This window comes from Peromyscus californicus, unplaced genomic scaffold, assembly GCF_007827085.1.
Source record: "Peromyscus californicus insignis strain IS unplaced genomic scaffold, ASM782708v3 Scaffold_7__1_contigs__length_154581171, whole genome shotgun sequence".
Lineage (NCBI taxonomy): Eukaryota > Metazoa > Chordata > Mammalia > Rodentia > Cricetidae > Peromyscus > Peromyscus californicus.
In genome coordinates, this window is record NW_026294595.1 from 105,766,299 (window position 1) to 105,792,056 (window position 25,758).

The following is a 25,758-nucleotide window of genomic DNA, read 5'->3' on the forward strand; positions in this document are numbered from 1 at the left end:
CAAACAACTTTTTTAAGGATAAAACATGAATTACCAAACTGATTAATGACTATAATTGACATTATGTCAATCCCAGATAAGTTGATTATCCTTTCATTTAATTGTTCCATTTTCAAACCATCCATTGTGGAACTATACAGAGACCTAACTCCCTGCATTGTAATATTGTTCCCCATTCTTAATGTGGGGGAAAACCTTTTTTTAAAAGACTAATTCCCCTACTAAAGAATTCCCAGGTGTCTCAGCAGATCTGCTGATAATGACTGTGAAGTGTGAGGCTGGCTCTTGCTCTGCAGCATGCCTCAGCAGAGAATACACATGGTGCACAGCCTGGCTGAGGGCAGCTGCAGCTGCTTTTGTGTAGCTAGGATCTGAGAACGTGTGGCAGTGGCCACAGCAGTAAAAGCCCCATCGGGTGTTGAGGCTGCTGTCCTGGTGTAGCAGCAGCCTGAGAAGGGGGTGCAGAGGAAGGGGGTGGAGAGGGAGCCAGCCTCCTGAAAGGTGGACACGGGGATGTGCGTGGGAAATGAGTGCATGGGGCGCCTGAAGAACAGAGCCAGCTGACAGGTGGCTAACTGTGGCGGCATTTGGAGCCCAGACATCTGTAGAGTTTAGGGACGGGGACAGGTAGCAACTGGCTGTTGTAGAGAGGCTGCAACAGGAAAATTCCAGACTCACTCAGAGGGCCTTAGGGGAGAGAGGGAAAACCAACAGCAGCAGCAGCAGCAGCAGCAGCAGCTCTTGGGGCTGCAAAGCTAGGGGCAAGTGGCTACCTTGTAATTTTGTGCCCTGAGTTGGATGCCAGGTGAAACGTTTATCTAATTATTCTTTATCAATAAAAACTTGGGAGTCAGATATTGGGGTAAGAACCTGCATGATCAGAGAAATGGCAACAAAGTGACCAGTGACCCGCCGCCTTCTCCTCAATCCAAAAAGACCGAGACCCTCTCTAAACCCCGTCCTACTACTTCCTGTGTCTCTCTGTCCTCAGTCCTCCAAAACCTCTATGGTTAATTTTGCTCAGCTAGTAGCTAGCTCCACCCCCTGATTCAAAGCAAATTTTATTCTCAGTCTTGGGAGTATCAGAATGCAATCAAAATATCACACAACACTCACTTATCCACAAATAGGAGGCAGAGAGAGCTAACTGGGAATAGCATGGGCTCAAGGCTCACCCCCCAGTGGCACACCACCTTTCCACTGACTAGGGATCAAGTATTCAACCTATAAGCCTCTGGGGGTCCATTCTCATTTAAACCACCAAAATTTTTAAGTTAGTAATACATGTGGTAAGGAAAATGGTATGGAAATTCTGGAAAGTAGTTCAAAGCAGTGAGAGGGACTGTGCTGGTGGACATTTCAGAGGATCAGCAGGTGGCAGTTGAGGTTCAGGGTGTCAGCCCACCGGGAGGTGGCCTCCCAGAATCTCAGTTTGGTGGGGCCCCAGGACCACAGACCCCGGAGTGTCTTTTGACCTGTGGATTGTTATTGCGGGCATGGCTTCATTCCTAAGCTGTACTGTCTGATGGATAGTGGTGGTGTTGGCTTATACAGAGTTTTGACGAGTGAAGATGGATATAGGGAGGTATTGCACAGCTGGGGCCTGTGAGTTTCACTTAGCTCAAGTTGATGATTATGAGAAACAGCTGAGTTCCAGGAGCCAGGCTGGCTCAAATTCCTTCAATCTTTTTTTTTTTTTTTTTTTTTTGTTTGTTTTGTTTTTGTTTTTTCGAGACAGGGTTTCTCTGTGTAGCTTTGCGCCTTTCCTGGAACTCACTTGGTAGCCCAGGCTGGCCTCGAACTCACAGAGATCCTCCTAGCTCTGCCTCCCAAGTGCTGGGATTAAAGGCATGCGCCACCACCGCCCGGCAAATTCCTTTAATCTTAATGTTGAAAGACACAGTCACAGGTTTTGGTGTGCATCATTATCTGAAACAAAGCCTTATAAGCTCGGTCTGTTTCAGACTACTGCCTTTTCTCTACCACATCCTTCCCAACTCACTGCCCACCTCCAGAGCTTCCATTTCCAAGTGAAGGTTTTTGTTTTTTGTTTTCAGTGCAGTTCTTAACTGCTATAGACATTGTTCAGGGAAGGTGCAGACCAGGGGTAATTCTGTCCCCCTAGGCAATGGCTTTGTTGCTGCTACTAAAGGTAGTTTTAACAAAATCTAAATCATTCTAACAAAACTCAAGATTCAAAGGCTAGGGTGAAAACCTGTAAACTCAGAGAGTTAGAGCAGCAACTAACTTTCTCTCTTAGTTGGCGTCCCCGAAGCCTCTCTCCTTCCACACTGCTCCAACTAAAAAACTCACACTACTGGTTGCTAACTAGTTGTTATCTAGTTGCTAACCCTACCTCTCTGAGCACAGGTTAATTTTATTTAATTAATGCAAATGTAACACATCTTTACATAGTTAAATAAATGCAGCATAGCAAATGTAACACATCTTTGCCTAGTTAAACAAATATCCCACAACATTTCCCCCTTTTATCTAAATAAAAAGGAAAGGTTTTAACTTTAACACAATAAACTACATACAATAAGAACAGTTACCAAGTAAGAATTACATTTACAATGTCCAGTTCCTTTGCATTTGGCAAATTCCGAGAAATCACTATAGTACCTATCCTGTCTTGATATGTCTAAAGCTCTGTACCTAATTTACCTTCTTTCATTTCTAAGGAAAACTGTAACTATAGATATCTTGTCTTCAACTCCATCAAATACCCCAGGCTATAATATTACATGAGTAAATATAAAGTGCAATGCAAGCCACTTCCTATAAGCTATAACCACTTCCAAAACTATAGAAATGACAGAGACATCTGGCTGCCTGGACAGTCACCCAAGGTTCCTCTGAAACATTGAGGCATCCATCTTCAGCATACAGGCCTAAAATATCTGGCAGACTTTTCTATGGAGCAGGAATTTTGAAGGACTGTCCCACCTTGTTTGGGCAAAGTTCAACAGTCATTTTTCTTTGTGTCCTATGTGTTCAGTTTGGATAGTATACTGTCAGCAGTTGAGGCAAGGGCAGTTTCTTGCCTTAATGGCTAGCTTTGCCACATTGAAAGCCAACTCCATATGCAGGTTCTTCAATGCCCATCATCGAAGTAGATTGGTGCTTCCAGGAGCAGACATGTCTCACTGTCATGAAAAGCCCTATGTTAACAAAATATTTTAAGTGCCATATTCTGTAGGTCTTTGAAGTATTTGAAGACCATCTATCTATCTAAAATATATCTCTGTATGATCTTGAAAACATGCCTAACATAACTATAAGTTTGATTGTTATAGATGACTAACTACTAACCTGCATTTAATTATACATTACATTTTTAAATGAGCTGTATAAGCACAATTCCCGAAATAAGAGTAGAAACATTCATACAGTATAAAAAATAAATTTAAGTTTGTATCAATATATCAAAATCCATACCAATGTGAGGTTAATCATTGTCTTTTTATCCTATATTCTTATATCCCCCTTAAATGATGACAAACATCCATAACCCACTGAATGACCAAAAACCACCCCATCCCATCTCTTGGGAGTGTGGATGTTGTGTTCTCTAGACTGCTTCCTGTTGTTTGAGGGCAACAGCATCTTTAGGGAACCCTGAGAAAATTGAGATAATGATCAAGTCCTGGAAAAACTAATTATAACATTTGTTGTCCAGTCTCAGAACAGTTCTCATGCAGAGGGATTAGTATGTATGTCACCTGTCTTGTAGTTTTTTTTGGTTTATTTCTTTATGTCTGTAGCCAAGATTTTCAGGTCTTCCCTGATCAAATCTGGTCTCTATTAACCTTGAAGGAATCTACAGCCTTTTGCTTCCTCTTCTCCAACACAATACATTTTTTTTTAATTCCATTTTAAAGTTAAGACATTCTTAAAGTATCTAGACTGGTTTTATTCAGTAGTCCTTTTTATAACCCCGTGTCTCTCAGTAGCTGTCATTTGCTCATCAACATTCAAAAAATTCAAAGTCAATACAACCATACAGGATCCAGACTCCCTGTGTATCTCCCATCTTTATATGGCTTTTTTCCTTTATATTACTTTACTCTCTCCTTTTGGTTTTTTGAGACAGGGTTTCTCTGTGTAGCTTTGCGCCTTTCCTGGAACTCGCTTTGGAGACCAGGCTAGCCTCAAACTCACAGAGATCCGCCTGGCTCTGCCTCCCAAGTGCTGGGATTAAAGGCATGCGCCACCACCGCCTGACACTTTACTCTCTCTTTAAAGACTTTACTTTATTATTTTTAAACTATTTACTTTTTTACTATTTTACTTTTTTTTCTATGACTATCTGTACCCATCTTCTTTTCTTTCCTAAGCCTATGCACATTTTTAAACACACTGTAACTTGTTTAGAGGCTTTTTTCCATCTGGATCTGTCTTTACTGTGTGTCTCTAGCCTTTTCTGACCACATAAGCCAAACTTTAAACTGCTAAATGGCTTTGTGTTGGCTACTTGCTTCACCCTGCTTGGTTCCATAAGAACCAAGCTTTACACCCCTCCAGCCTGGCCAAGAGCTGTATTCAACTGGGAACTGAGTCTAACTGGGAGCTGCATTCAAACTGCCCCAGCTCTAGGTAGCTGGTGCCCACACTGTCAGGCATTTTTACATAGCTTGCTGTTTTTACTTAACATGCTGTCTGCTCAAGTGCTTGTTATATGGCAGAGCCTCTTAAATGAGCTGTGTCAATTTTTTGTTGTCGCTTGTTCTGTTTTGTATTGTTTTGTTTTTCAGCTTTCTCAGATCCTATGTGGAAATTTAGGCCCCACATTGGGCACCAAATGTAGCTGGCTTTCTTTTGGGCTAACCAGCTCCCAAATCATGACACGGAGACTTATTATTAGTAACAAATGCTCACCCTTATGCTTGTCCCACTAGCTCTTATAACTTATTTTAACCTATTTCTCTTCATCTACATTTTGCCTCAGGACTTTTTACCTTTCTTTCACTCTGTGTGTCCTACTCTGTGTCTGGCTGGCTTGCGGCTGCCTTTCTCCCCTTTCTCTCCTTTCATTCTCTTCTCTTTCTCCTACTTATTCTCTCTGCATCCAACCCTGCCTATCCCCTACTGCCTAGCTACTGGCTGTTCAGCTTTTTATTATACCAATCAGGTGCCTTCGGCAGACAAGGTGAAACAGAAACACATCTTTACATAATTAAACAAATGCAGCATAAACAAAAGTAACACATCTTTGCCTGGTTAACAAATATTCCACAACAATCAACTTTCTTTATTTTGTTTAAAGTTTTGTTTAGTTTGTATATTTTATATTCATGTGTGTTTCTGATGTGTGTGTTGGAGGGACAGAAGCCACTGGATCACAGTTCTCCACCATGGGTTCCATTTTACTTGTTGAACCAACCTTGCTGGTTCAACTTCCCGATTGTTATCTTACTTACCATCTTTAGTAAAAAAAAAAAAAAAAAAAAGTTACCATCTACGTAGTTGTTATTTCATTTGAACATACATTGATCACATCTAGTCTGAAATCTAAAACTAATGCTTAGAACATGTCAGCCAGCAGGCATGATGATGTGAGCCTATAATTTCACTGTGAGGCTTGAGGCAGAATTGTGAACTCAAGGGCACTCTGAGCTTTTGAGATCCTATCTCTAATAAAATTAAATTATATGAACCAAGTTTTTGGAATAGAGATGTTCAATTACTGAAAAAGTCTAGGCAAATATCAAAAAAGAACCCTGAAATCTGGAACTTACTAGTCCCAAGCATTTTGTTTTGTTTTGTTTTTTTAAGATGGGACCTCACTGTGTAACCCTGGCTGACCTTGAACTCACAGAGATCTGCCTACCTCTGCCTCCCAGGAACTGGGATTAAAAGTGGTGTGCCACCACTACCTGGCAGTCCCAAACATTTTAGATAAAGGATCTCAGCTGTACCATTATCTTCCCAATAAGAGCTCTGGTCCTATAAAGTTGGTGACATCAGGCCAGTAGTAGGTATTAGTGTGTGAATATAAAGTTACAGCTTCCATATTTAACCAGTTCTGAGATACACAGTGGATACATCTATCCACCAATATAGCCAGTGGTTTAGAAAGCATTATGCCTTAGTTTAATTTGCAATGTTTTTCTTCCCCATAAAATAATGTTGCCTCTTTTGCTCCTTAGTGTTGAAATACATTAGGAATTTTTTGTATTCTTGGTACTAAAACCTGTTAATTCATAGTAAAGTTACTGAATTAGAACTGATAACCTATTGGTTCAGGTTATAACCTGTTACTGAGACCCTTTTGTTAAAAAGCAGCAGAGGCTGGTCAGTGGTGCCATTTTCTAGCCTGTGTAACTTTACACTGCTGTTTTTTGCCACAGATTGCCTTCTCCCAGCACAGCAATTTTATGGACCTGGTACAGTTCTTCGTAACTTTCTTCAGGTAATTCCTCTCATACTACTTATTCCTTTGAAACAGCCCCTTAATTCTAGCTTACTTTGTATGTATTTCTGCAAAGCTTCAGGGTACTCACAATAATGTAAGTTTAATCTGACCTGATAAAGCATTGTGATATAACTATTAAATGAATGGAAGAGAATTTTGTGTGTAACTGGTGTGTGTGTGTGTGTGTGTGTGTGTGTGTGTGTGTGTGTGTGTGTGTGTGTGTGTTTTGTGTAACTTAGTTCTCTGTATGGGGTAAAGCTTGGACTAAAGCAATATTAGTAATGGTCACTGCTGTGAGCTACATAGGTGGTCTGTCATATTTGAGAGATGGTTCTGATGATTATCCATTGTGAAAGGTAAGTCGTGTTTTTAAACCCCTGTATTTTTATAGTTCTCTTGTTAATACTTTATTTTTCTGAGACTAATAAATTGTTGCAGTGCTTATAAAGAGCGCTTGTAAGAGAAGCAGCAAGAGTCGACTTTGTATATCCTTCCCCCAAACAGAAATTGATCTAGTGTTTTAGGTTTTTTTTACATTTACACTTAATTCTTGAGTTTTCAACTCAGTTTTTTGTTTTGTTTTGAGACAGGGTCTCTCTTTATAGTAGTCCCAACTGCCCTGGAACTCTGTGGAGAAGAGGCTGGCCTTGAAATCACAGAAATCCTTCTGCCTCTTGTCTCCCAAGCACTGGGATTCAGTGTGTGCCACCATGCCCCAGCCAACTCAGTTATTTTTTGGTATTCTTTACACTTCCATACTCATCACATACACACACACACCAGGTACACACAAAATTCCCTTCCATTCACTTAATAGCTACATCACAATGCTTTGGCTAACCATAAAATCCTGAATTGATTATGATTCTACTTGCTAATTTTTTAGATGAAAAGGGTCACCCTTTGCTTATCCTAAATGTAATACTTTTCTTTACTATTGTTTTTTTCCCCTATGAGTCTACTCCATAGTTATACCTGTATCTGACAAAACAAAGATCTTCCATAATGGCTGTCTTTTGGCTTTAGTCTCTCTTGGGGAGTCCCACCCCAGAATGCTCCAGCCTCCTGTCCTTAAATGTACTAGTCTCTAAGGCCCACTGTGTCACTGTCATTGTCTTAGTTACTTTTCTATTGCCATGACAAAGCACCATGATAGGCAACTTATAAAAGAAAGCATTTAATTGGGGATCACAGTTCCAGGTTAGAACCCAGGACCATTATGGCAGGGAGCATAGCAAAGGGAGACAGGCAGGCACAGCTTTGGAGCAGTAGCTAAGAACTGTAGCATCTGATCCACATGCATAGGCAGAGAGAGAACTAACTGGGAATGACATGGGCTTTTGAAACATCAAAGCCCACTCCTAATAACACAACTCCACCAATAAGGCCACACCTCCTTATCCTTCTCAAACAGTTGCACCAGTTAGGGACCAAACATTCAAATATGTGAGCCTATGGGAACCATTCTCATTCAAACCAACACAGTGATCTTAGGAATTTCTTGTGCTTTCCTCTTGTCTTGAAGTGTGTCTCCAACTCCCACACCATAGTCTTTCCATGTATTCCTTCCTTCTACTGGAACTTTTTCTTTCAGAAGTTTCTGCAGAAAGATACATAGGTAACTTTTGTGTGAGCTTCTATAACTGAAAATATCTTCATTTTTACTCTCACAAATTTTGTTTTGTTTTTTGTTTGTTTGCTTGCTTGTTTTGGGGTTTTTGTTTTGTTTTTTGAGACAAGGCCTGCACATCCCTATAGTCCTCCTGTGTCTGCTCCCCACAGGGCAATGCGCATGACCATACCCCAGCTCTTTGTGCAGATGCTGGGATCCAAACTCATGCTTGCCCAGCAAGTATTCTTGACCACTGAGCCATCTCTCCAGTCCCTTACCTGTGCACTTTGATCAAGAGTGTGAGTACAAAGTATTAGGCTAGAAATAATTTCCTGCTGGAGTTTAGATGTGGAGTTTCTTCTTGCTTCTAATATTTGGAAGGCTGGTATTACCATTTCTATTCCTCGAGTGGGGTTTATTTTCATTCTTTACAATAACTATCCATTTACAGTGACATAAATGGAAGGGAGATAACAGTGGAGTGAATGGTTTAATGTAAATACTGAATGTTCTCACTTGAATGTCAAAGCAAAGGTTGATCTCAAAGCAGAGAACACTAGTGAGATGACTCAGTGGACAGAGTGTTACCATGCAGGTGTGAGGACCTGACCGCAGATTCCCAAAAGCTACTGGAAATCAGATGCAGTAGCACACACTGAAAGGTGGAAATAGGAGAAGCCCAGGAAACTCATGGACCATCTGACCTGGTGTATGTAGTGTCAAACAACAGGAGACCCTGTCTTAAACAAGGTAAAAGATTAGGACTGACAGCCAAGGTTGTCCTCAGACCTCCACATAGATGTACTCATACTTACACAAACAGTCACTGTGCACATATTCACACCATTCACACCCCACATCACTCTCTCTCTCTCACACACACACACACACACACACACACACACACACACACACAAATATTTTTTTAAAAAAGTGGAGAATAACTAGCTAAACATGGTATTGCATGTATATAATCCTAGCCACTCTGGAAGCTGAGGCAGGAGATTTCAAGTTTGAAGCCAGCTTGGCCAACATAATGATACCATGTCTCAAAAAATTGTATCAAAACGAGGATGAGAATGATTATGAATGAGACCAGAGTTGTATCTTAGTTACTTTCCTGTTGCTGTGACAAACGTGATCAAGGCAATTTATAGAAGAGGTTATTGGGGCTGACAGCTTCAGACGGTGAGTCCATAGCCATTAAAATACAAATCAATCAGTTGCTAGAAATCCACTGATAAAAATGCCCATATCCCAGTCATATCCCTAAAGTCCCGCTCTGAGCTCTGCTGCTCTGGGGACCAAGCCTCTAATACACAGTTGTCTGGGACACATTTCATAACACAGCTAGGTCTCCAGCTTTGTTTGGTAGACTTACTCTTCTTTTAACCAGAAGTAAGTCATTGCCTCTGGTACTATAGTAGCTTTTCCCATTCAACACCTGGTTTACAGAGGAAAGAAAACTGAAATTTTTTTACAATATTAGACAACTAGAAGTTTTTCCTCCTAATATTAAGGAAGTTGTTGGCTTAGATTTGATCATTTTAAGTTTATTTTATTGGTGAATGCATATATTGCTAGGCATGGTGGCACACCCTAGCATTCAGGAATCTGAGATGAGAGATCACAGATTCCAAGCTAGCTAGGCTACATAGCAAGACATGAGCTTTAGAAAGAAAAATAATTAATACACACACATGCACAGAGTTATTACTTTCTTTTCAGCAGCTCAACCAAGTACTTGACAAGAAGCAGTTGAAGGGATAGGGGGTTTATTTGGGTTCACAGTAGTCTAGGGAACCCAGCCCCTCATAGCCTGGGAGTCATGATATGAGCTCATGAGGTGACTGTCGCACTGCATCCTCGGTCAGAAAGCGAGAGAGATGAATGTTGCTCTTCAGCTCACTTTCTTCTTTTTCTTCAGTCTGGGATCCCAGCCCATAGAATGGCGCTGCCCACATTTAGGGTGGATTATCGATACTCAATTAGCACAGTGTAGAAATCCTCTCATAGACGTGTCAGACGTTTGTCTCCTGTGTGATGCTAGATCCTATCAAGTTGATAATCAGTGTTTGCACCACGTATGTATATATAATTACAGAAGACAAATTAATCAGTATACATAAATTTCTTCTGCTTACCTCTTATGAAAAGTTGATTACTAATTGAAACTTACTTTTCTCATTCTGTTTTAGTTTACCAATAGAGTTTACCACATTTATTAAATTACTTGCTTACATTAAATTATTACCTGTTATAATTTATGTTAGAATTGCTTTTCTTATTTGGGGTAAGCTGTGGTTGGCCCTTCTGGGAAGCTTAGTGAGAAGTCGGGGCTTAGTAACACCTTCCAGAAGTCAGGACTGGAAGCTTGGCTCAGTTAGCCAGTGTTTTCTCACACTCCACTTCCTGTGAGCGAGTCTGTCACATGCAGTACCAGGAGCTTGGAGTTGGGATGCTGAGGATTGTTCCCTGTGGAGCCAGGTGTGTGGAGCTGATGCACAGCATGCTCTTTCCCCACAGTTGTTTCCTCTCTCTGCTTCTGGTGGCTGCAGTGGTTTGGAAGATCAAGCAGAGCTGTTGGGCGTCCAGGCGGAGAGAGGTAAGGCCACATAGATAAAAATAATAAATCCCATGACAACTCGTTTCCTCTCCTTCTTTCTATGCAATCACTTTTACCTGTTTAGTGATGACTGATATTCATATAAGGAGCACGCTGCTTCATCTGCATTGTATGATTTTACTGTATGCCATCAGTAGATTTCAATTAGTGTTACATTCAATGTCATTGATTCTGCCACAGCCACATCCACTGCTTGATTTAGCCGTCTTCTAAGAGCCTTTCATAAGAATATGAGTGAAGGGACAGGTTCACCTCAGTGATGGAGCACTTGCCTAGCATGAACCGGAGACCCTTGGTTCTGGTCTCAGCATCCTCTAATAGCATAAAGCTAAGGACAAAGCTTTTAACCCATGGGTCTTGGGGCAAGAGGATCCAAAACCAAACAATAGCTAGAGCCAGCATCATTCGATATGATTAAGTACTAGAGTTGGTCCCAGTAGACACATTATCTAGATCCTTGAGCACCTCTAAGTCCCAGGCACTGTTGCAGGTGGTTTTCCTCCAACTAGCTACTCTGATCTTCATCTCAGCCCTACGAGGTAAGTATCGCCACGAGGCTCAGGGAGGTCAAGTAACTTACCCATCACCACATAGGTCCTGAGAAGCCGAACTGAACTTTAACCAGGGCCTCTGCCTTCACAGCCCATGTTCCTAAACACAGTTTCCAGAAACACTTAAGTTTGTTCCACATGTTCGAGACTCTACACTTAAGACTCTCATGTTCTGATGACTGAATGAGCCAGGCATCCCACACCAGACTGTACACTAAAAGTAAGAGCAAGAAAGCAGTTTTGTTACTGTTGGAAAGAAACAAGATTATTTTCAGATGAGTCATTGAGGCAGTATAGTAGAGATTTGTCTGTATACAGAATAACACTTAACTGTATGAAACTAAATAAATAGATAATATAGAAAGTAACAACCAACTGGAAAATATTTACAACATCAAAAGAAAGAATACTAGAAGAATGCCCTCTCAGAGTTTTTTAAAAATATGCTTAGGTTGTGTTCAATTAGCTAATATACTAATCGTTTACCCTTGGTTTGGAGTTTCACTATAACTTTGAATCTGACCATTCTAAATACACAAGGTCAGTCATGACTTGATCCCAGTCGGGATGCTGTTTTGCATTCTTGCTGCATCCCAGGCCCTGATGGAAGGTCTTTTGCCCAGCTTAACCCCTGTACTCTTGGCAAAGGTTTTAGAATGGGAGTTGCAGTAGGGTATTAACTGTCTTCCTGTGACCCTGCACCTACAGTATTACAGAACCCAGACAAGGTTTGCTGTATGTTTGCTGAGTAAATGGAGATTCTTTCCAGGTTCAGTAAAGAGATGTGCTGAGATAGATGGGGTCATCAGTAAGGCCCTTTAATAATGCAAGGAGGCTGGGATAGAATATTGAGCAGCATCTCGCAGAACACAGGCAATTCCTTACATTTATGGATGTTTTTGAGGGAGGGTCAGCAGATTAGTGAAGGTATTAGGATGTAAGGTATGGCTCATTCCCTCCATAGGAGCAGCCCCTAGGATGTAACAGTGAGAATCTATTGCTGGGTTTTAAGAAAAAATTTAACATAAAAATTCCCTTCTAGAACAGAACAGTGATCTGTGCAGCCTCAGAACCCTGCCTCCTATAAGATGGTTTGAAGCAAGGTCTGTTTGTCTTCTATGGCATAACCTCAGAAGAGCTCTCATATTGTTGATGATATAGAGGTACCCACATTCCATATCTGAGGCATATGTTGTAGTATCTGACCCAACATGAAAACACATTTCAAGCCATGAGGTAGGAATATAAGAAGTTCAAGGTCCTCCAGTGAGTTTGAGACCAGCCTGGGCTACTAGGCTACATGAGATCCTGTCTTACAAACAAACACACAAAAGAAAGTGAAGCCTTGATACTTGGAACACCTGTCTTAACATATCCACCCCTCCCTAGATCCAGAGCCCTGCTTGTTCTGTTCTGTGATTCCACATTGATTTGTGTTTTCATCTTAGATCTCTCTCAGGGGAGAGTAGTCTCACATCCTATCACCCATGTAACGGGGCACATCTTATTGTTGTCGTTGCTCTGGGAATGGCTGGTTCAAGTTTTGACACAAAACAAGCTAGACTGACTTTAGTAACAGAGATATAAAGAGGTAAGTTTCTGTCCTTTTATATATTCAACCAGCAGACACCATATCATTATAGCCGCCACAATTTTAGCTTATATCTCTACTGGTAAGGACTTTTTATAAAAAGGCAGTAGTGTTACCACATCTAACAGAATTTAATACCTTGTGCTACCTGGTGCCTAGTCATGTCCTGTTTTCCTTAGCTGTCACAGAAACAACACTTTGCATCTGATCAGTTTGAATTAGGGAGAGTGCAGCATCTTTAATGTCTAGTATTGACTAATAAAATCTTAGTACTCAGCATATTAATACGTACTATATTATTCATTAGCAACTTCTTCGGGAGATGCAACAGATGGCCAGCCGCCCCTTTGCTTCCGTAAATGTTGCCTTGGAAACAGATGAAGAGCCTCCTGATCTTATTGGGGGAAGTATAAAGGTGAGAAGTGGTTCAAAAATCCATAGAACAGCTTTTCAAAACTCAGGCCTGAGTCTGGCACCCCAGAGAGAGCAAGTGCTCCGACACATTGCTCTTGCTACCCTTCCTTCTGTCTCTAACAGTCGACTGAAGCACCAGGTTGTGAGGGACTCTGCTCTCCTTTTCGGGGTATTGGTCCATGTCATCAGTCAGTCATGTTCAGGAGATTTTAACATGTAAATCGTACTTGTTCTTCTTTCAGTCTTCTGTGGCATAATACTTAAAAGTTCTTATTTGAAGCCGGGCGGTGGTGGCGCACGCCTTTAATCCCAGCACTCGGGAGGCAGAGGCAGGCGGATCTTTGTGAGTTCGAGGCCAGCCTGGTCTCCAAAGCGAGTTCCAGGAAAGGCGCAAAGCTACACAGAGAAACCCTGTCTCGAAAAACCAAAAAAAAAAAAAAAAAAAAAAAAAAGTTCTTATTTGAAAATGTCTAAATTGGACTAGGTGTGGTGGCACACATCTTTAATCCTAGCACCTAGGAGGCAGAGGTAGGCAGATCTCTGTGAGTTGCAGGCCAGCCTGGTCTGTATATCATTTCAGAACAGCCAGGGCTACAGAGTGAGAGCCCGTATTAAAGCGGGGTGTTGGGGGGAAACAAACGACACTTAATTTACTATTAATTACCTCCCACTACACACACACACACACACACACACACACACACACACACACACACACACATACACACACACTTTCGGTTTCATTTTGTTGTTGTTTGGTTTTGGGGGCTTTTTATTTTGTTTGTTTTTCGAGATAGGGTCTCGAAGACTAAGCTGGCCTTGAATTCAGAGAGCCATCAGCCTCCCAAGTGCTGGGATTAAAGTCATGTGCCACTCCACCCAACAAACCCCTGCTATTTTTTTAGACCGCTTCCAGACACAGTGGATAAAGTACTTGCCAGACAAATATGAGGAATGGAGTTCAGAGCCCCAGAAGTCAAGTAAAAGCCAGGCAGGTATGGTGACAGTACTCAGGAGGCAGAGACAGGATTCCCAGGCAAGCTAGCTGGCTAGACTATCTAGAATTGGGGAACCTGAGGTTCAGCAACAAATCTTGCCTCAGTAAGTAAAGCGAAGAACTGAGAAAGACCTCCATGCACACATGTGCTGCATGCCTGCACTTGTAAACACATACACATGCACTTGCACACACCATACATCACAGCGTTTAGAAGTTGGAATCTTTGTGCACTGTTGGTAAACTATAAAATGATGTAGCCACTGGAAAATTATAGACCGGGTATGGTGGTCCATTCCTCTAATTCCAGCATGTGGAGTGCAGATGCAGGAGAATCACCGTAAATTCAAGGCCAGCCTGGGCTACCAAACAATATTTTGTCTCAAGAAAAAATAAATAAATAAATAAATAAATGTAATACAGGGGATTCCTTGTATACCAGTATTCATGACAACATATTCAGAATTGCCAGAAAGGAAAAACAGTCAAGTACCTGTCAGTGGGCGAGTAGATAAGCAAAGTGTAATGTATAGCTACTAGAAATTATTTATCCTTTAAAAGGAAGAAAAGTCTAATACATGCTACAACATGGATAAGCCTTAAGAAATTATGTTAAGTGAAAGATGCTATATCATTCAATTTATGCAAAGTATCAAGACTAATCAAATACATTGAGACAAAATAAAATAGTACCTGCCAGAAAGTTGTTTAATATGTAGTTTAGAATTTCAGTTTTTCAGTTTTGCAACATTAAAAAACAGTCTAGAGATGGAGAAAGTAGCTAAAACACACTTCCATTTTACATTTTTTTTCTTCATTATGAAGGGTTAATCATGTAGCATGCATGAAGCCCCTCGATAGGTTCAGAGAGAGAGAATGAAGCTCATAAGAATATCAAAGCCATCTCTCAAGCCTGTAAAATACTTTTTAAAAAATAAAGCCTGCAACAGAAAATGAATAAATTTTCTAGAGCCGAAGCATCCAATAAGTAGATGAGGAATCCATTTGGTGAGCTGTCTGCCTTTCACAAGCTCTTAGACCCAGCAGGCTATGACTCAGTGGGTGAAAGATGCATGGAATAAACTTGACTATAAAACAGACAACTGTCTCCTTAACATCAAGGTCTCTGTTTGTGCCAAGTGTGCAGGACTGTCCAGCAGATCACCAGACACACACTGCCAACCCAGTGACCTAGAGAGAGCCTGCTGACCCGGGCCTTTCCCTGGCACTCATGTGGCCCTTTGGAACAGTGCTATGGAACCCTCTCATAGCCAAACTTGTTACCTTATAAGCACCTGACTCTGAAGTGTGGGTCAGTGAAGGTACTTCTTTGTTTTCTTCCTTCAGACTGTTCCCAAGCCCATTGCCCTGGAGCCCTGCTTTGGTAACAAGGCTGCAGTCCTGTCTGTGTTTGTGAGGCTCCCTCGGGGACTGGGAGGAATCCCTCCTCCTGGTCAGTCAGGTGAGTAGATGGAGGCAGTGACAGACACGGGTCTGTGAAGGAGCTAAGCCTCAGACACTTCTTCCTGGAGAAGAACCCGGTATGGGCACTGCATAGTAGTACTGTCTCTGGCAGAGCTTTGGTGAGATAATCCCATAGTCCCTAAACTGTGTTCTCAACACTGACGTTTCTATCCTGGGGTGGAAGTAAGTCCAGGACCCTTCTCACAGCACACAGCTTCCTCAGCACTCATGCTTCAGACCACACCTCCTTCTGCACCCAGTATTTCTGGCCCATTGGCTCTACTGCTCCCTGCCTTTTCTTTTAAAAAACAAAAAAACTTGTTCTTACCTTAAATGTGGGCTTTCTCCTCCTTTATATCCTCCTAATCATCTTCATGCCCCTGGCTTCTGGCCATGTCCTCAAAGTTTGTGTTGCCCAAGTAGATACTTCTCGGCATGCTGCACATATTACTTAAGGTCTTGCTATGCAGCTCAAGCTGGACTAGAACTCATTACATAGCCCAGGATGCCCTCAAACTCATAGTCATCCTCCTACCTCAGCCTCCAGAATACTACCCTCCATGCCCAGCTCTTTACTGTTTTAAATATGAGGCATAAAGAAGTATTATAACAACATAAAGTAGATTTTTTAAAATTATAGTTCTACTGGGCTAATCCAGACCAATTGTCATTCTTTTTCCCTGCCCTTTCTTGCAATTTAATGTAAATAATTATATAGGCTTTGGGAGGAGAGAAACCTGGACTGTTTTTAAACTCAGTTTGTAGCCAAGGATGACTCTGTCTGATGATCCTGCATCCACCTCCCCGGTGCTGAGATGTGCCACCACTCCAGGTTTAGTAGGTAGGCACTGAGGATCAAAGCCAAGGCCTCATGCATGCTAGGCAAACACTCTGCTAACCAAGCTACACCCACAGCTATGTACACATTTTTATTACAAACATTTATTCTTCAGCATGTTTTCCCTAAAATAGCATCTCTACAGGAAATGGGTACTAGCTATTGATTTGGGGCAGGAATAGGAAGGAGAAATTCTTTTTTACCATATACTTTTTTTATACATTGGGATTTTTCTTCCTTTTTGGGTGTTGCTAAATCTACCATTTATTCTTTTTTCATTACAATTATTTATATTTTTACAGCTTACTACATATTTTACCAATATCTTTTATACTTTTCCATCAAACATGTAAATCATTAATTTATATAAACCCTGTCTTAAAGCTGGAGGAAGAGATAGGAAGATTGCTACATAGTGAGGTCCAGACCAGCCAGGGCTACAAAGTGGGAACCTGTCCCAAAAGAAAAGTTCTTACTTTTAACACAAAGGCAGTATGGAATGCAGTTTGGGGGTATCTTGATTATGAAGTTTTGTATAGGAATGCCTCAATCAATGTGAACATTTTAGACCACATTCAGGTGGTGCTAGGGGCTCAGAATTGCCTTGGCCAGAACAACCTTGACTTTAATAGGGAAGTATACTTTTATCCTTGTCCAGCCCTGCACTCTGTGTTCCCTTCATGAACTCTCCAGAAGGGCCTCCAGTTCCCTAGCAGAATAGAAGGAATCCATGATGTCCTCTAAAGGGAAGCCTTAGGTATGATGAAATCAGGGTTTACTGTCTTCATCTTCCCTTGACATCTCAGGCATTGAGCAGACTCTGAGTTAGCCTTACTGAGGACAGAGTCATTCTATGATCTGACAGTCTGGCCAGTGTCTCCTGCTCTCACCCAGCTCAGCAAACATTGGTAGGTGCTTCATAAAGACAAGGTCTTTGGTGGGCATAGAGGCACAACAGGTCTGTGACCTTTTTTCCTTCATCCTTTACTTATGTAAAGGCTTCCATGTAGCATGAATTGTTAGAAGGTCTTGTTAATAAAATCAAACCTGAGCCAGGTATTGGGGTGAATGCTGGAGGCAGAACGAGCAACAGCTTCCTCACCTGGCCAACTTCTCAGCTGATCTTGTTTCCTCAGACTGGAAGCCTCTGTGTTCTCATATCCAAATGGCTCTCAGCTGAACTGTGCTGCTAGAAGCCTGAAAGCTTAACCAGCCAAATGCTTCTAGTTTCTGGTCCTCACACCTTATATACCTTTCTGCTTTCTACCACCACTCCCTGGGATTAAAGACTCGCTTTCTGAGATTAAAGGCGTGAGTCACCATGCTTGGCTGTATCCTTGAACACATGGATTTCTGCCTCTGGGATGCTAGGATTAAAGGCATGTGCTACTACTGCCTATCCTAAGTATCTAGTGGCTTTTCTGTTCTCTGACCCCAGATAGGTTTATTAGGGTACACAATATTTTGGGGAACACAATACCACCACACTTCCACCCTCTGGAAATCCTCATGAAGCCTTCCTCACTTCTTGAGACCCACCCCATCAGGAGGGTTATCCATGCCAGTTCTCCTGTACTTTTTTTTTTTTATGAGGCAGCACAAATTAGCCCCAAACTTAATCCCCTTGCCTCAGTCTCTCCAGTACTGGGGGATTGTAAACATGTGTCATCATGCCAAACCCCTATTCCCATGACTTTTTAAATTCTTTTCTGGGGATCAAATCCAGGGCTTGGTACATGCTAAGCAAGTGCTCTACCACTACCCACATCTTCTTTTTAATGGTCCCTTTCTATGTACTTGCAGAACACCTGGATATGCCTTTGTCCTAACAGTTATCACTAGTGTGGGTTCCTCACTGTGTACCAGACACTGGTCCCTGCCTCCTTCCTTTACAGGCCCAATAGAGTGTATTAACAAACTTCCTCCTCTGCTCATTAAAGCAGCCTTGTCAGAGTGCTAAGTATGGGCTAGCTACTTCCTCCAGTGTTAGGATTCCAACTTCTGTGCTGTCTTAGTTAAGGTTTCTATTGCTGTGAGAGACACCATGACCACAGCAACTCTTAAAAGGAAAGCATTTTATTGGGGTGGCTCCCATTCAGTTCAGAGGTTCAATCCATTATCATTATGGTGGGACATGGTGGCATACAGGCAGACATGGTGCTGGAGAAGTAGCTGAGAGTCCTACATCTTGCAGGCAACAGGACATGGTCTGAGACACTCAGTGGTATCTTGAGCATATATGAGACCTTAAAGCCCACCTCCACAGTGACACACTTCCTCCACCAGACCACACCTACTCCAGTAAGACCACACCTCCTAATAGTGCCACTCCCTTTGAGGATCATTTTGTTTTAAACCACCACACCTGGAATGCTGATTTCTCTGCTAAATGCCAAGTTTATTGTATCAATGCAAAATAGACAAGCCAATAGAGGCACTGGGAGTGTTTGTGAGAGTAAATGGTAAAGGTTCTGATAATTGCTGTGTGCTCTGTAGCATTACATCAGTTTGCTCTTTGACTCCAAACACAAGGTTTGTGATGCTCTTACCCCAGCCCAATTTCACACATAAGGAAACTGCCACATGAGAAGTAAAGAACCTTGCTCATTCTAAAACCTAGCCTAGGACACTGTATTGAGCACCGCCCATGGTAGATATAAGACACATCATGCTGAATGGTGAGGAGGCTCAGCCCATAAAGGAGCCCATATCCAGTCTTCACAAGCCTGGGCTAGATCCCCAGAATTCACAAGGTGAAAGGAGAGAACCAACTTCTAAAGGTTGTCCTCTGCTTCACATGTGCAGCACGGTATACACACACACACACACACACACACACACAAATAAATAAGATGTTAGGAGCTTGTGCTGAGCCAGCCCCTCTTACTGTGGGGTAGTGCTGTTTTCCTTGCCGCCGTGCGGAAGCAGGCAGGAGAGGTGCACATTCCGAGTGTGGCTGCACTCATCCACCGCTTTTACCCTGAGGCAGAGCACATGCTTCTGTGATCTGCTGTAGAGGAGAGAAAAATGAGTAGTTAGGCATCCATGAATAACCTCTGCAAGAACATGGAACTGAAAGCATTACCCAGATGGAGAAGGGAAGGTGAAATGGAGAGACTCCCATGAATACCTTCCTTTATCTTTCACAATGGAAATGTAAAAGAAAATTTGAAATTTTTTTTAAAGAATTTATTTATTTTTATTTTATGTGCATTAGTGTATGTATGTCTGTGTGAGGGTGTTGGGTACCCTGGAATTGGAGTTACTGACAGCTGTGAGCTGCCATGTGGGTGCTGGGAATTGAACCCCAGTCCTCTGGAAGAGTATTCAGTGCTCTTAACCACTGAGCCATCTCTCCAGCCCTGAAATTTTTTTTTTAAAGTAAGCTCCTTCATGACACGTGTCCCTTCTTGTGGGTTCTTCCAAGGTCTTGCTGTGGCCAGTGCCCTGGTGGACATCTCTCAGCAGATGCCCATAGTGTATAAAGAGAAGTCGGGGGCAGTAAGGAACCGGAAGCAGCAGCCCCCTGCACAGCCTGGAACCTGCATCTGAATCTGGGCCAGGGACTCTCCTCACAGAGGGCCGTGTGGTCTGCCAAGCGTCACAGGGGAGGGTGCAGGCAGGAAGCAGGTGCCGAGCAGAAGACTGGAAACCCTTGAAGTATCCACCTCGTGTGCATGATCATACAACTGTTTTGATGGTTCATCCCGTCGATGTCCAGCATCTAACCTTTTACTTTTGCATAGGAAATAATTTCATTTCAAGTCCAGGAATGAGCTGCTCTACTCATGAGTGGGGGAGACCAGCATAGAACCAGTGAGAGCTCAAAGTGAGGCTGAAGTCCTTTGTGGAAACTCCTCTTGGAGTCTCAACTGCGAAAGTGCTGACACTGTGCACAGCTCTCCAGCATGGTCTTTTGGACACTCCTCGGATGAACTGTCCTCATCTGAAACCTGCTGTCTTTTTATAAGATGCGCTTTACTCTCTTCCAGGAAGTAGCTTTTTTCTAGTTGAGAATTAATAATGGTCTGTCTCTTTGGAAGTCATATCAAAGTATAATCGATGGGGGCCTTGTTTTGTTTTGTTTTTTGGAGACAGGGTCTCATTGTGTAGCCCTAGCTGGCCTGGAACTCACTATGTAGATCAGGCTGGACTGAATTCACAGAGATCCACCTGCCTCTGCCTCCCAAGTGCTGGGATTAAAGGCGTGCACCATCAGGCCCAGCAAAGGGGGCTATTTTAAATGTTAAGGTCAATTGTGTTAGAATATAAACAAATGTAATAGATAACTCTCTCTAGCAACTTGATTAATTTAATTTTAACTCATTCTTTCCTTCTCTTTCGCTCACTCTCTTGCACATGTGCACACACACACCTACACACGCGCGCGCACACACACTAAGTGCCTAGACTTTAAATAGATCTAGCAATTGGAAAGTTAGTAAACCTCAGTTTTTACATGATTATATTCCTACATTCTTGTAAAATTTAAGTAACTACCATTGCAATTTGTTCTTTTTCTAAAGTCTAATTTGCAACCAGCAAAGAATTCTCATCCCAAGAGACATTTAATAGAGACTAGCAATAGGGACTGAATGACCCTCCAGCCCCAGCCTAGTGCTTGGTCTAAGCCTGATGCTTGGTCAGCCCTCTGGGTTCCTTCTGCCAAGGCACCACAGAAATGTACTCACTCATGTCATGTGCCTCTTTGAGTAGAAAAGAGCACTGAGTGTGGGACACTTGGCTCTGTCTTCCTGCAACCCCCTCCCTCTGAGCCTGTGGGTTAGCCACAGGTTGATGAAGTAAACACTAGAAGAGGGGTGATGCCTTGTACTGGGGCAGCATCTTCTCAGGACCTGAAAAGGGGCTGGTTCTCTCTCTCCCAAGTGGGGATTGGCCCAGCCTCCTCCCAGACCCAGCTGGTGGCTGTGTGGAGGAAGTGAATGCTAATGAGGGTGAAAAGCACATGGGAGAAGGGGGAGGATGAGACCCTCTTCCAAACAGAAAATACCACATATGAGAGGTAAATAGTCCTCTACTCTGTGCCCCAGGACCTGGCCTGGACATTGCATTTCCCCACTTATGGTGCTCAGTATTCCAGCATTATGCAGCAGCCTCACACCTTTCTTCTGCTACATATCCTGTGATTCTGCTGTTACCTGACTAGAATAGACCTCTAGGCAACAATTCTCAAATTTATGAATTTGGAGAAGTTAACACTCAAAAGAACAAAAGCTGCAGCATTTCACCTTTAAATGTAGTGCTGAGAGAGGGGGCGTTTCTCTAAGGCCAGCACTAACCCATTCCCACCAAGACACTCCTGGAGAGATATTTCCAAGCTGAATCATAAAACATGGATGCACAAAACACTGCTGTAGGACTCACCTCTCAAAACACTGTTTTTTCACATAATTATTAAAGGACAGAAAGTTCCAAAAAAGATCCCAATCTCATTCCTTATGCAGTTAGGAGCTCCCCACATCCCTACAAAACCCAGCACCTATAAGCATCTGCAGTGGCCCTTAGTCTCCACAATTACCCAAGGGAATCTTGGCAGAAAAAAAAAAAAAAGAGGGAAGTCCCGCTGGGGGTTGTCCTACAAGGAAATGTCCAGGGCTTTGCTCAAAGGACCAAATTTCTTTGGCCAAAGAAGTTGCTTCTATGTTAGTCCCACACCTTGAAATAATATGTACCGTGGCTCCCACCTACCTGCTTGTGTTTTTTCCCCCTTAGAGATACTGTTTATTCTTTGAAAAGGAAGAAGCAAATGGCATTTAATTCTGCTCCAGTAATGGAGAAACAGCCATCTTCACTTGCATCTCCTTTACAGCCAACAGCTCCCTCCAGGCTTGAAGCAGAAGGGAAGGGCAGGGAAGAAGAGCTCAGCTCAGCTCAGAGCTCAGCTCAGAGCCAGTTACCAAGAGGGATGGGGTTGCAACTGTGTGTCATGAGAGAGCATGTACATAAAAAGTCATGAAGACACTGACCTTGCACTTGTATATAACTATACAGTAGAGTCCAGAATGTTGAGACATTCAGGGTGTACATAAAACAGAAAAGTATCATAATGTATTTTTATTAAACATTAACATCTGAGTTTCACCTAATCTGTTTCTGTGCCATAAACTGGGTCTCCAAGCTCTGAGAAGTCATCTTACCAGGCCCTGATCCATTGATAGGCCACACATTGTACCACCATGCTGGTGTGTTCAGTAGCCTTGTGCCCATTAGGTAACTCTAATGATTCAGCTCTCAGAATACCCAGGAAGAGAGCAAGCATGGGGACTCGCAGCTGTGATCCTAGCATTTAGAAGGTAGAGGCAGGAAAATCAAGAATTCAGAGATGGGGCTGGAGAGATGGCTCAGTGGTTAAGAGCACTGGCTGCTCTTGCAGAGGACACTGGTTCAGTTCCCAACACCTACCTAGTGGCTCACAACTAACTGTAACTCCAATTCCAGATGATCTGACTCCCTCTTCTAGTCTCCTCGGGTGCTGCATGCATGTGGTGCACAGCAAACATGCAGGCAGAACACCCAGTACACGTAAGACAAAAATAATTCAAGAAGAGCCTGGGCTACATAGCGAGAGCCTGTCTCAAAACAAACGAACAAACCCATGAAGAGCCAGGCAGTGTGTCTGTTTACACGGCGGTACACATGAGAACTCAGGAAGCAGGTGTTCATCACTGTTGTGCATTTCCAGTGCTCCTTGTGACTTCTGGCATCTCTATGGGGTGACCAGTCTCGTCCTGAGGTGTTCTGTTACTCTCTATAAAGTCAAAGACTGTTACCTGTGAACATCAGACCTTGCAAAGGGGCTCTCTAGGCCGCATTCTGTTGTAGCTTTGTCTAAAATTTTAATGACATTTCTGAGAACCATGTTCTTTTTATACTGAAAACTGGGGGTGGGAGGGCTCATTTGTTAGTGAATAGCACCATTCCCTACACCTCAGCCTCCTGTTCCCCTCCTGGTCTCCCTACACAGTCTGGAGAGGGGTCTGAAAGGTCCAGGAGAGGTGGCAAGAAAGCAGCCCATAGCCTGCTGAGCTAACCTGTAAGAAGACTGTCAGCAAAAGGAAAATACCAGAACATCTGGAAGGCTGGAAGTGTAAGATGGGATCTCATTAGGGAACTGGACAAACAAGAACAGAACACCCTGGGTAGGAGATGCCACAGCCTGCCGATGCCCATCCTCCTTCAACGCAGTGGAGTGTACAGAGTTAGGGAGTGATTTACTTCCTTGGGGGATGGTGCTGTTTTTATGGACACCTTTGATCCTTGGTGTCCTTTAATTGAACAAATATTTACTAAACACTTCTAAGCTAAGCTAACATTAGGGCAGCAACTGGGTGAAAACGCAGCTCTTTGGACACAGCTGCCACCCTAGGGGAGCCCAGCACAGCGTTGGAATGAGATGTCAGCATGGCCTCTGGCTACGCAGAGCCTCTGGAGCTGGGTACCCGCCTGCAGGGAGCCCTCGGGGTGCCCTCCCAAGTGCAGAGAAACTGGCACCTTCTCTCCTGAAGGCAAAAAACTGGAAGCAGCTCTCAGACCTGGACTCTGCACAAAACACTAGTAAAGCCTGCTGAACTAATGCGGCCTCTAGAACTGTTTTACGGTTATTTGCAGTTCATTGTTTGTTTGTTTTGATCCAAGCTTAGTTTGTTAATATGTGTAATTTAGCATCTGTTGCACTTGTGTAAATATGGAGTAAGTATTGTAAACTATTTAATTGCTGGGATTGTTGGTGTTATACATACATTTAGGACTGCAATTTTTGGTATTTTTTGTATTGTAAAATAACAGCTAATTTAATCAGGAACGAGAATTAAGGGGGGGTCTGCATTTTAAATGCAAATGTGAAGCACTTGTATATAAACAAAAGTAAATACTATAATACAAAATTCCTTCTGAAATAAAAGTAGATCTGGTTAAAAAAATGTGGCTTTTGTTCTGAATGTTTAATGCTAATGCTGATTTTGTCATATTCTGTATTTACAGTGTATTCTTACATTAGCAATGAGGGGACAGGGATGACTGCACTTCCCACCCTCGGCAGCCTGAGGGGCTCCCCGAGATTAGGGACTGCGACTCAAGAGTTTATGAAGCAGAGTTTAGGAAGGGATATAAAGGCTTGTTTTTAACATTTATTTGTGACTGGGCCTGTGGGTGAGCACGTACATGGCAGAGCATGCTTGTGGGTGAGCACATCATACATGGCAGAGCAGGCCTGTGGGTGAGCACATCATACATGGCAGAGCAGGCCTGTGGGTGAGCACATCATACATGGCAGAGCAGGCCTGTGGAGGACAAAGGACAGCTTATGGAAATGGTCCTCCTTCTGAGGCCTGAAAAACAAGCTCATGTCTTCAACCTTGGTGGCAGGCACCTTTACTTGATGAGCCATCTCACCACCCAGGACATTTTTAAATACTGCATATTTACTGGTTGAGGGGAGGGATGCATGTGTCACAGCACACAGTGGAGGTCAGAGGACAACTCTTGGGAACAGGTTCTCTCCTTGTAGGACCTGGAAATAAAACTCAGCCACACCTTTTAATCTACACTCTTTTACGTGGCTCCGTTACCTTTCCTATGTACTGACTGCCCAGCCTGCTTCCTCTGCTGGCTCTCGGCCCCGCCTCTCTTCCCAGAGCTCTCTCTATCCAGAGGTCCCTGCTATCCCTCCTGCCTAGCTATTGACCATTTAGATTTTTATTAAACAAGTCATAGTGACACATCTCTACACAGTGTAAAGGAATATTCCACAACAGACCCAAAATCATACCCATTTAGACCTTAAGCCTTATTGTTACTTTAACACAAAAATATGTATGAGAGAGGAATATTAACTGTGTCAGTAACTTCTACAGCAAGTATTTTTAATTTTCCTTGAATTCTGGTTTTTCAGCTGGTGAGGGAGTTTAGACTCCAGGATAAGGTTCCTTTCCCTGCCCATTTCCCCATAATCCCTGTCTCTATCTTGCCTCATTCTCAGCTTGATTATAGCTACCCCAAGGTCTAGTGGGTAGACTTCCTCCAGGCTTCAGCCTAGTACATGGAAGCCATCCTCTGGCCGCTGTCTATGCTTGATCTTGGTCTTTTTGTGAGGTTATTTCCATTTACAAAGCCTTGTCTGAAGGCCTCCTGAGTGCCCAGCTTTGCTTTATTTGGGTAAAAGTCGTACATCTTAGTGCTCTAGCACACAGTACAGACTCCCAGTGCTAAAAGCTGCAGAATGAGGTCA

General features: G+C 42.7%; 2 protein-coding genes and 1 long non-coding RNA gene across 13 annotated transcripts in view; 1 reads left to right on the plus strand and 2 right to left on the minus strand.

The window, feature by feature from the left end:
• Atrn (attractin) overlaps positions 1-22,618 on the plus strand; it is a 150,002-nt gene extending 127,384 nt beyond the window's left edge. For both annotated transcript variants that reach the window (XM_052725495.1, XM_052725496.1), the window contains exons 25-29: positions 6,354-6,415; positions 10,557-10,635; positions 13,106-13,213; positions 15,557-15,671; positions 19,939-22,618. In XM_052725495.1, the coding sequence (XP_052581455.1) occupies positions 6,354-6,415; positions 10,557-10,635; positions 13,106-13,213; positions 15,557-15,671; positions 19,939-20,063 (489 nt within the window). In that variant the 3' untranslated portion in view covers positions 20,064-22,618. The remainder of the gene's footprint in view (positions 1-6,353; positions 6,416-10,556; positions 10,636-13,105; positions 13,214-15,556; positions 15,672-19,938) is intronic.
• Gfra4 (GDNF family receptor alpha 4) overlaps positions 6,422-25,758 on the minus strand; it is a 29,992-nt gene continuing 10,655 nt past the window's right edge. For 3 of the 10 annotated variants that reach the window (XM_052725510.1, XM_052725508.1, XM_052725503.1), the window contains 2 exons: positions 19,399-19,521; positions 6,422-8,018 (listed from right to left, as the gene is read on the minus strand). In XM_052725510.1, the coding sequence (XP_052581470.1) occupies positions 8,009-8,018; positions 19,399-19,521 (133 nt within the window). In that variant the 3' untranslated portion in view covers positions 6,422-8,008. Of the gene's footprint in view, positions 8,019-10,553; positions 11,422-13,219; positions 13,624-19,398; positions 19,522-22,593 lie in introns of those variants that run through there. The other 7 variants (XM_052725506.1, XM_052725507.1, XM_052725501.1 and 4 more) reach the window with 4 other exon arrangements.
• On the minus strand, positions 9,736-10,550 carry LOC128102008 (uncharacterized). The gene is made up of 2 exons (XR_008215293.1): positions 10,285-10,550; positions 9,736-10,083 (listed from the first exon to the last, which is right to left on the minus strand). It is a non-coding gene; the product is annotated as an uncharacterized LOC128102008 (long non-coding RNA).